The following is a 12,551-nucleotide window of genomic DNA, read 5'->3' as shown; positions in this document are numbered from 1 at the left end:
AAGTGGCAACTGTTGGAGGAATGAAACCCAACAATTAAATGCCTTTTAAAGTAATGCTTGATCTTTAATGTAGTAAATCAAAGTCACTCATTTTCTTATGTCTCTACAGTCGACACTGTTACCATAGCAACATATTAAAGCTATAAAACAGGCTTTAATAAAAAAATATGTTGATTTTTTTTCTTCTTCTAAAATTATTTTTAAAAAAACTAAATGATATTAGCTTACTAGAAGACTTTTAACCTTTCTATTAATTTTCTCAATAGATCTAGTCATGACATGACTTCTTGTTATACAATAATGTTATAATAATGCACAACTCAAATTGTATCTATGACATCAAATATAATCATGTAAACATATTTAATTTAAGCTTGACTTAAGTATAGAAAGAATCATCAGTCAGTGTTTCCTTAAACCAGTCTGTAAACAATATACCAGTCTTATAATTTTCACTGCTCAATTTATATATATTTTTTTAATTTTGGATTATAAGTACATTGTTATTTAATCATCGAGTGATACAGTGCAGCTTGTCCTGACCATATACAATGTTTTAAAAGCATATCAAGCAATGTCCGCTGTTAGCATTCCTAATGAAATAGTTACGCAAAATAATAAAATTTTACTGAGAATTGAGATACTCCGAAAATCTGCAAATATAGGGCAATTACACATGGGGTTTTTTTTCTGTTAGGTACAATTAGAATTAAACTTGGTTAACATATAGCAACAATGAATGCAACATGATGTTTACTCTGTGGACTGTGAAGCCATATTATGGCAAATCAGAAATGTTTGTGTAACCCCCACCACCCCTTCCCCGACTTTTTGGCCAGTGCTGAATTCTGAATAACGTGTAATAATAATCCTTGAGTGAATTAATAATAATAATAATAAATATATTTATATATTATAATATATATATTATATGAATCACAGTCAACATCTTTGAATTGTTACAAAAAATGGTGGACTTAACTATACAGTAAAAGTCTCAGACTCACCTTTAAGTCTACATATACAAACATTTCTATTTCGGCTTTCATTGGCAAAGGTTCCCAGCAATTGTATGCCTTTAATTTTTACAAGATGGAGAAATTGCTTATAATTGGCTGCAAGCTATGAAATTGTACAGATAAAGACTGCATAATATCTTCATCTTTGCCAAACCATTGCATATTTTTGAAATAGCTGAAAGTCAGAATTTTCTTTTTTCTTTCTTGGTATAGCAATATTCTAGAGGCTATTCGATCTTATCTTTTAGTGCCCCATACTTACATAAAAGATATATTTGAACTTAAGTACCTTGTTCTGAAGATGGCCAAAAAAATATGGACTAATGGTGCCACCGTTTTTAGATTTTGGTTTAAATGGACGTGTCCAGTTTCCATTTTCGGACCAGTTCATTATAAATTTTGGGAGTATTCAGATGAAATATGAGGTTAGGTTGCCTTATTTTACTGATTATTTTTTTCAAACTGTGAAACCGTCCAAAGAAAAAGCTTGTCTCGACTTCTCTTTGACACGTTTAATGTAAGTTGGACTAGATGTTAGGTAGCCAACAAAGTTGAGCCTGGTCAGACTGCACAATTATACGGATCTATACTCGTTCAAAATTTTCCAATGATTTAAATAATATGTTGATGATACAGATCTTAATATTATATAAAGGAGAATGGTGAACCAGGGATAATGGGTTTGAGCTCTACTCGGCTCATGACCATGTTTCTTCATATGACACTAATGAAACCAGTACTGCATGGTTGGTTCAAGGAAACAGACTCAGTAGTGAGTTGCAAGAACTTGTTTCGCAATCCATTTGATATAAATAGGTTTCAACTAAACTTTACTAAACTAAGACCTTACAAGAAAAATTTCAAAGACACAAAATAAATTGCATTCAATGAATAACAAATTTCCTAACTTAATGAAAACTTTAGTTTTTCAATTCTAATTAACCTGTATCAATATAAAAATTCTACACCAGTCAGGACCACCAGAAAGCAGCAAACATTATTTTCTCATACTTGATAAGACTGTAATCTTATCATATTGACTGTCAAGCACATGACTCCCTTTAAAAGTTATCAACATCAAAACAATGGCGAAAAAGCACACAAATCAATGCCCCTTACAACAATATTGATCATATGACAAAAACTTGTCACACAGAACTAACGTAGACTAGATCTCTTCCATCGACATCTAGACCAATACAGATTATAATTGAACACCATTTAATCACAACGAGCTTTCACTATCTTCATGATGATTGGACGCAATTTGAGCTGATTTTACTCCTAAATGGTTCGAAATAATGCTCTATGCACCAGGTGACCCAAAATTATCAATCACTAATCAATTATCGTTAATTAATCGGCAGCATTATTACACATGGGGGAAAATGTCGGGTATTTACTTGCTATGATATCTAAGTACAGTCTCTGTAGTCGTTTTTATGGGCTGTAACATTGTGAAACAAATCTACAGTAATGTAAAGGAATCATTATCATACATGTTTATAGAGCATAATTACTGTACAGACTTACAGCATAAATTGATTTTTACCTTGCAAAATTCGATTAATGGATTTGCCCAATTCTTTGATTTAGACTTTTCCATTCATGTTTGTAATTTGTGGCGATTTCAATATCAATATCAAGATACTATAATTCAGATCAGTTGTTGCAGTGACAATGTCTCATGGCTGACCGCAACATTTCGGTGGCCTAGGCTGGATCTATTTTAAGTCCCAAATATTAGTCTGCATTAATGTTGTTGCTGACTTTCTTTTAAGAAGTATTTTCTTTCAAAATCAAATCTCTTGAAATTACTTATACAAGTAGGAGTACAAAGGCTATCAATAGCAGCTATTCTTTTATTCATTATGTATTCAGCTGTTTGAAACAACTTGTTTTTTTTTTTTAAGTAACTCGCAAATTACAAAGTAGGACTTTTTTATGATGCTTTTTCCAAAATTCCAACCAGTGTTGGTGGCATTACCAAAATGTTCAACGAAAAGGTCTGTAGAAAAAATAAATTGTTATTAAAACACTGACGTGAGAATACATGCGATGTAAATTGGCCTTCACTTTTCCGTAAACATGCAAAACAAAGTATTCCTGCAAAAGTAATCATTTTAGGATATTATCACTTTTAATTAATCTCCTGCAGATGTGATAAACAGAACGAAATATTTCCTTATTTAAATAAATATGAGGGTTTAAATACATTGTAAGTGTAAAACTGCGAGAAAATCTGCACGCAATTTGCACAGAAAATGCATAAAATTTATTGTTTCATAGCATCTGGTGGCAAGAAAATGTGTTTGGTATGCCAGAATGATGGTCTGCACATCTAAATAAATGTAGTCAATGCTGATGATCAAACTAAAACATTGACTGTTCCATATTTAAAAAAACAACAACAAATACAGATTATTTCACAAAATTTATTGGAGTTCAATTTAAGCCTCCACTGCTTAACAAAAACTATTATGGTTATCAATTATTAAAAGAAACAATTCTCCCTTGATTGTTAAAAAAAGCTAGAATAACGTAAATGCCTCCAGTGTGTCATTTAAAATTAAAAAAAAAAAAAATAAAAATTTTATTCATATAATTTAAGACAGGTGCCCGAAAGTTCTACTCAGGTGCCTATTTGTGCCTGAAATAGTGCAAAGAGGGGCACCTGAGGTCTTCCTACACCAGTGAAGCTGGTGTCCTCATTAACCAGGTATACTGTGTGGGTGCAATGTAAAACCCATACTAGACTATACTTCTGAGTACAACAATTTTCTAGATAAGTTACAATATACAAATATTTTGTTAATAATAATATAATCAATAAACAATGTGTTTTTTTTCCCCATCAAATTTAGTGAAATATTTAACGGACACAGTTAACAAAACTCACAGATGCATACATGTATGCCATTCTTATTTATTCATAATGCAGTAATTGTCGAGTAGATAATTAATTATTTATTTCACTGTAAATAACATTTCATTTCATAAATTTATAAATCATTACATACATTAAAAGTATGTCACATGATGACATTAATAATTCTAGAATATTAATAAATCAATACAATTTTTTTTCCCTAATTCTGCATTTGTGAGATGAGAAATTTAATGTTGATCTGAGTAATTCTGAATAATTATATTTGTACATGATAATGTTAAAATAAGTGCCATTTAGTGTGAGAAGTACTTAGTATTCTTCAAAAAAGAAATGTTCTTGTTCACATTCCAAACTATGGGGAATAGCATTGAAGGGGGTGTAGTGGCCTACATGTTGTATAATGGTCAAGGCATAGTTTCCTCTAACAGTGCAACCATATTTTCTCATAATCTCACAGGAAATGCACTAAATTTAAATAGAAAATTACAGAATCCTGTAAGAAGGCCCAAAATAGCAAAATTGAAAAATCTGGTTGATTGAGTCTAACCAAAGTGACTATTTTCATGTTCAGAACTTGAGCATTAACACTGCACAATTTGAGTGATGCTAAAGTAAATGCATTAAAACTAAAATGGGAACATTAATTCTTAGGACCACGTGGTCCAGCTGCATGAAATTTACCTTTTTACTTTATATGGGAAAAAAAACAACATGTACTTATATACATGTATATGTAACATTTCAAAACAATATCACATGAAAATGGTACAATCGAAACTTTGTGAAAGTAGGCAAAAATAGTATAAGGGGTAGGAGTTATATAAAAGAGATGTTACTGATCTAATCTAAGATCAGATTATCTTGTTCGGTTATTCTTTACAATCCAATTTGGCTTCAGGCTAATCACTCAGACTAGGCCTAATGTGTCATCAATTTGGATAACGTCTGGCAAACCTCTCTCTATCTCTACCCATTATTTTGCTGTTCACCCAGGAGCTATTATAACTTGCAAAACACTGTTGTTGGTTTTCTTTTTCTGCATTGTAATTCCCGATTAATTCTGTTTCCTTTATAAAAACACATCTTGTGTTTAATAAAGAAACACATTTTCTGTTTAAACAGTTGAATAATGTCCTCAAGGAATGGACAAAAAACCTGTGCAATTGCATTGTAGGAGTGTAAATTGAACCCCTCATTTGTTTTTTGTTAAATGTTGGTAAGGTGCTTGTAAAAGATTTCAACTTGACAGTATGGGTAATAAAAGGCAGGGATGAAACCTTACATAAGACAACATAATATTAGTCCACTCTATAAAATATACAATAAAGATTGAAGACCACCTTTTACAATCTTCAGACAGATTGCCAAATAATTTACATGGAAATACAATAAAAAATCAATATACTTCTTAACTTAAAGGAATGACAAAATTGAAATATTCCTTTATAATGGTAAAATATGTACCCTTGGTTATAAAGATTGAAAAATCCCAGATTTGTCAACTTCTGGATAGCATCTTATTTTATTTAATGCTGCAGAAAGGCTTGCCAAGAACTTAACTATACATGTATAAGCATTTTATTCTTGAAATAATCCCTAAAATTAATAATGGGAAGTTCTAAAATAAAAGAAAGGTGAGTCCATTGTAACAATTTAGCCTGGTTAAGTTGAAGATGTTTTAATATTTCAATTTATTGCCCAGGCAGATGTCATATTGAACAGATGTGACCTTGAAGGCTAAACATCACTCAATAATTCAATTCAAAACATTGCATTATTTGAATTGTTCAACTGTGCAAATATCATACATGTACATGAATGGATTCATAGAATCTGAAGATTGGTCTTGACAGAGTTAAGGAGAACAGATTCACAGAACAGAAATATATATATACATGTATTATATAAATAATATCAAATAGTGCATTCTAAAGAGAAATAGAATTACATTTACATTGTATAGTACAGCTTTATTTTATACTCTTATCTGAGGGCATTTCATGAGATTTGAAACTCTTCTTTTTCAAAGACAAACCGTTTGCAATTCATATGGTTTGACGAGTCAAACTTATTGACTAGTCTTTAAGACAATTCAGTTAAACCATTTTTGACAGGTGATGCGTCTTTTTGATGTTTTTATTTCAATGGATTCACAGTTACATGTTATTTCTACATCCTCAGATTCTGAAAAACTAATGACTATTCATGACAGGAAGAAAATTTTCCAATTGACAAATCATGACAAAATACAGGGACACCTTACATAATGTGTGACCTTACGTATGAAAGTAACTAACTGCCATACAATATACATATTATATGTGTCCGATTAAATACAGACTGTGTTCTCAAGCAAGAGTAACATATGTCATAATTTAAGTATTTAATTACAGCTGTCACGCATTCTAGTCATTCTTATGGAATATCTGTTTGTGCATTACAGGTTTACAAAATGTAGAAAGAAAGTTCGCTTTCAATGGTAAGACAGTTTAATAAGACTGACTAGCTGATATACCAGGCTACCTGGATTCTGAATCAGTGCCATTATGGCCCTTAGATAATTAGATAGTGCTTATGTTACACTGACAAGCATTTATTACATGCTTTTCGGTGGTTTATACAAATATACCAGTGATATAAAACTGGTAATTTCACTGTTTGAAACGGTGAAATTACCACTTTGATAATTTCACTGTTTTGAATTTAAGCCCCTTCCCTTGTTTCAGTGAAATACCAGCGTGCACAGTAATGGGAACCAACTTAATGACGTGACGTCGTAAATGACGTCACGTTGTATTATTATTTGGCGCGCTTTTCATTCAGTATTAGGTTTAATGTCTTTTTAAAACGTTTCTTTGCATATAATAAAAAGAAAATTTGTTTAGTTCAGTGTAAGATCGAAATATATTTCACCTTGTGAACACCAAAAGTTCATATTTCACTCGTGGCTGCGCCACTCGTGAAATACACCTTTTGGTGCTCACTCGGTGAAATATATTCCGATCTTACACTGAACTAAACAAATATCCTCTATATTATTCTGAACCTCATACCAACCCTTAGAGAGCTATATCATCAATAGAATCCAACCTACATGACTTGTATGTTTGCCCTAACCATTATTTTATGAATGGCGAACAAACCCAAACATACATACTCTTACATGTATTTTACTGGTCAGCTAGCTAATAGTAGCATAGCTAGGCCAGCCTGCACGGCCAAACCATTTTGTCGGATGCTTACTTTTAAATATTATTGAATCTCCACCATAATTTTCTTAGCTATTGGACAGGTCCTAATACTTCAATTCAGAATATTAAATCCAAATGTTAATGTTGATCCGAAGAACACTTAACCAAGTAACCCGTAGTTATACTTTACTGTTCGGCTTAGACAGATGGTCTTTGGGTAAAACTGGTCCAATCTGTCAACTGTAAAAGCACTGTAACAATATCCTATCCTATCAAACAAAACATATTAATGCACAAGTTTCTGGTAAAAAAATGTGTTTCCCTTACCAATATAGTTTTATGTGCTTCAGTCTGTCTGATTTGCTACATAATGCATCACATGGCTCAAAGACTTAATTTTATAGACGCAGACCAAATAACATTAAAATATTGTCTCAGACATGTTTTATATGACCGAGTGACATCTCTCTCACAAGAAGGTAATTATCTACTACAGGATAAAGTTGGTTAATTATTATATTTTCTAAGATGATTCTTGTCTATATATTTATAATATTAGTGATTGTGGTGGACAAATTTTCTCATCTTTTATTTTTTTTTATTTTTGCAATGCTTAAATATTTACAGTCTGTATTAATCCTAAGCTTCCTACAGGCAGCAAATTTTACCCATGCGACCAATTCAGACCGAGATCAGGAGGCACATTTTTGCCCTCTGGGTTCACTTCTCAGCCAGTAAATATATTTTTAAAAAATTTCCTAAAAATGATAAATAATTTTGTTCACTCAGCATTCATAGTAAAATTTTAACATGGCATTAGGGTTAAAATGTGAAAATATGTGGCAGCGTGGCTGAGTGATATAGTGATATAGTGATCTAAGAATTGCTGGCCGCAAAGATTAAGGGCAAGCCATTGTTTCTTGGAGCAAGAAACTTTACACTCATTGCTTCGTACTGAATTCAAGGAAAGGATTCAAGAGTGTTTCATAAGCTTATCAATCAAACTCATTTAAATTCTTATAAACTAAATAAGAAAAAATGTTTATATATTTTGCCAACCTCTTTGAAATTATTCCATGCTTTCTTGACTCATTCTATGTTCTACTTACGGGAATGTTTAGAGAACAGCAACAAAGTACATATGGAAAATACACCTCATGACATGAATTTTAAAATTCTACACACCTTTACAATGAATTGAATTCAATAACTTTGGGAAAAATTCCAAAGAAATCAGTTCAGAAAGTCGGTTTGAACTCTACTTAACAAGTAATTATTTCACCTATCCCCGGAATGTACTTTGGTACACTGACCTTCCTAATGGTAGGAAATTCCTTGGCCTGAAGCTTTTTCAATATATATTCCAGCAACTGACAGATACTTCTTTCTCTAAATAAAAAATAAACAAATGTTTCCAATTATTTTCCAGGTATGTCAGTTACAAGCCAGATTGTTTCCGTGGTATTTCATTGTCTGAAACAATTGCTTTTATTAATGCAGTTATTGACAAGTTAACTAAATTATCTCAAAACAACTTACAGGCAAAAGAAACACACCTACTTTGCATTGTTTTATAGCATTACATGTAACTCTAACTGCAAAATGATTAACAATTGAAAAAAAAGAAGCTTGATTTACTACAACATGTTGCATTCCTTAAATGACTTATTTTTCAGGGGAGGGGAGGGGTAAAATGGGATGCCCGATGGGCTAGGGATTTAAGGCCACTTTAGGGGCCCCTAATACATGTATGTCCAGCAAAAGATCCTAGGGGGAAATGAGGGCGAAGTATATACACTAAACAAGGTCTTTAAACCTTTTCCATTCACCTCCTTCTAAGTTCTTACTAGTTTTAATGTAAACACGCAAATGTATTCATTTTAGTTACAAACAGCTTAATTATCCTTCCATATAGAAATATACAAAACATTCATTACGTTATATATATTAAATAAATACTAAACATGATACTGTGAGTTGCCTTAACATGCAAAACATAAAATTTATGAATTTTCTTCACATGAAGATCGAGACAACAATATTCAACCATGAATTTAGAGAAAATTTACAAACTTTCCACCATGTGGGACTGTCATGATGTTGTCATATAAGTGATACTGACTTGTAATGAATTATTCATTGTATTACCACAGTTTTGTACTTTTATTTTCCTAAATAAATACACTCTGCCAACAAAGTGTGAGCTAATTTTAACAGCATGTAATTATAATATAGTAAAGCAGAATATCATATATATACATTTGCCCTGATGGTAGATCATAGGAGAAACCGGTTGGCAAATCATTAAATAAGTCAACTCATAGACTGTGTTTTTTGTTATATATATACATGTATATTCCCAAGCAACGCTGCACTCCTAACAAATTAATGTCATTATTATATGTAACATCAGAGGAGATATACATTGAATGTACATGTAGCAAGTTATTAACGTGACTTTAATATTTAAAATGTGTACGTTTATAATACTGTGAATACATATTTAGTGTAACAACAACAAAACTCCATTAATTTTCTTGTTTCTTGACTTACTAATTAATTAAAAATTTTCACATGCTTAAATTTTCAGTTTTATCTATGAGGGCATTCTTTTGAATTTTAATTTAAAGCAGCAGACTCATGCTAAATTTCATATATTTTTAAAATGTATTAAAAAGTAAAATTCTGTCAAATTAACAAAGAAAGTAATTTACACATTGCAAATGGCACTTAAAATCTAAGAAAATTACCAAAATAGGTCAGAATATGCAAAAATAGCCCAAAATAACCCTTAATGAATTGTTAGTCACTCAGTAGAATTATGGTGATGAATACTACAAGATCAGTCATTAAACAAATATAGCATAAATTATTACTTAAATCTCTAATCTTTTACTTTTCTTAGAATCTTAAAAGAAGTTCGGTACATTTTACTCAAGTTTGATTTTCTTGAAATATTTTGGCTCATCTGCAAGCATGCAGCTTTAACACTCCATTTTACATCAACAAAGCTCTGTTACATGATAAAGACTTAAAATATTTTTTTTATTCTGCATTTAAAAAAAAAACGAAAAAAAATAAAACAACTAAAATCGCAATAAAAAGCACTGAAACAGATTTCGGCGTAAAAAAAAAATTGATGTTTTTCCTAAAGATTTATTAAGGCAAAGAATTTTCTACAGTTTCAATAAAAGACAGTAAATTGAGAATACATCATTTATCATTGTATTCTTCATACAATCCACCACTGCTTACAAAACTTCACCCCTCAACTTTACAACAAAAGCATTATTCTCAGACGCAAAATTAATATTTGCTGAAATTTCCTTTTATACAGAGAATCCCATATTTTCTCATTAATCCAAGTCACAAAAACAAGTAAACATGTTTGTTGTTGTACAAAATTTCAATCTAATAAGCACTGGATTTTGAACACATAGCAGTTTTAGTATTAAGAATTGATGGAGACATGGCGGCCTTGTGCAATGACTTCATAAATCAGTTTTTGTGACATTGTCCTTGAACAATTTCATGTAACCAACTGGAACAAACTGGTGAGTGGAGTGGTTTGAAGGGACTTAATTTAGAAGGGACCAAATCTTCCTAACAAAACAAATTTGTTTGTTTTTCTGGTTTTTTACCCAAGATTTTAACACATTTTTTTGGTCAAAATTATCTTGGCGGTTTATCCACTTGACCATATTTTTCTGAATAACTAACCAGTAATTACCAACTTCTCCCTATATAACAGACTACTAACCCCACATTATTTCAGAATTAGAGGTGAAGGACAAATGACCATAAGAAACTATCTCAGAGATCAATTTTCACTGAAAAATTACACCATTACATCCATCTAAGGATGCATTTACCAACAATCCCTGGATAACAAATTCAACCCCTGGATTACTATTTCTATGCTCTCCATACTGAGCTAAGCAGACAAACTTCTAAATCAAAAGTAACCAAATGATTAGAGAACAACAATCTAGAGAAGTTCAAAGTAAGTTTCAAGGACCACTCAGCTGGAAATTTTTGCTTCTATCCCACTATGTATGATTAATGGTATACAACTACAAAGGTAGGAAAATAACAGCTTCTATGATCCTTCATTAATGAATCATTCAACCATCTTAATAAGTTCTGATCCCTGACTCATCTCTTTAAAAAGTCATTAAATATAAAGAATCTAGCTTAGAAAATCATGAAATGTATTGTGTAACTTAAAATAGCACATGAAATTACAGTTCATGATAAATCTTTTACAATATTTTAAAAAGGTATTATTGATTGCCAAATGAAATATATACCAAAATGAAGAAGAAGAAAAATTTCAAAAACCAAGAAACTCCAATCAAATGAATTACCTGGCATTTTTGTGTTGCCTTTCACATCTATGGCATCCATCTACATACAGGTGTAATATATATATCCACAATTTATATTAATCTTTCCCCAATTATAAATAATTTATCTCCTGGTTTTAACACTGGCTTTCTGAACTAAATCTAAAGGGAAAATATTCAGCACACAAGAAGGCACTCTCAATAATCTATCCAACACAAGAATTTTTTTTAAGAATAAAGAAACAATAACACTGAACACTAGTCATTTCCTCACAAAATTACAATGTATAATGTTAAAGTACCCTACAAAAAAAACTCCACAATTAAGATTACGAATCAAAGGGAGGTAATGTTTAGTGATGTGCCAGATTGTAGGTGGCTACAAGATCCTTGTCTTGATAATTTATGATAACTTTTGTTGCTTTATACATAACACTGCAAGCCAGTGTGGCTTATCAGAAAGATCTAAAGGAGAACAAGGTAAATGTTAATATATACATGAAAACTTTCTATATTATCTGCTTTGTTACATAAAAATAACTTTGGCATGATTGAACATCAATGAAGATCCATCTCTAAAAGAACAGAAACATAATCTAGCTAAAAAAAAAAAACTCTTATAATCTATAATTGCAGCATTATAACAATAAATATTTTTTCTAGAAAACCCATGGTTTCTTACAAAACTGCAATGGAAAATTTATTGAACCTGACCATCAGTTACTCAGACATGATATATGTACAAACATAATTTAACACGTGTAAATACAATTTTGTTTCTAGTGAACTTGGAAAGGCAATTGTTAATTTGTTTATATCAATTTTGATAAAAAAAAATACACCAAGAAACCAAAAATAACAGTTGTGTATACCGACAGGGGTAACAATTATCAAAAAATACATTTCTATGCACAGTTATGGCTCTTTGTCAAAAATTCACTTTCAAAGCAATATACACGTAGCTGATAACATGAATTATCTTTGGAGGTAGGGTAATATTAAACAGTTATCCAATATATGCAAATAAATAATTAAACCATATTTCAACCTGTTTTGGTAGTTAACATGTCTTGTATGTATGTAAGTGCCATTGATAATGTGCAAA

General features: G+C 31.1%; 1 protein-coding gene across 1 annotated transcript in view; it reads right to left on the bottom strand.

The window, feature by feature from the left end:
- The window catches only part of LOC132749996 (muscle calcium channel subunit alpha-1-like), a 122,525-nt gene extending 110,733 nt beyond the window's left edge, over positions 1-11,792 (bottom strand). The window contains 1 exon segment of the mRNA XM_060739949.1: positions 11,468-11,792. Within this exon segment, the coding sequence (XP_060595932.1) occupies positions 11,468-11,507 (40 nt within the window). The 5' untranslated portion in view covers positions 11,508-11,792.
- Positions 11,793-12,551: the final 759 nt, after the last annotated feature.

Source organism: Ruditapes philippinarum, unplaced genomic scaffold, assembly GCF_026571515.1.
Source record: "Ruditapes philippinarum isolate M1 unplaced genomic scaffold, ASM2657151v2 ctg531_1_1_1_1, whole genome shotgun sequence".
Taxonomy (NCBI): domain Eukaryota; kingdom Metazoa; phylum Mollusca; class Bivalvia; order Venerida; family Veneridae; genus Ruditapes; species Ruditapes philippinarum.
This window is presented reverse-complemented; position numbering and strand designations above follow the sequence as displayed.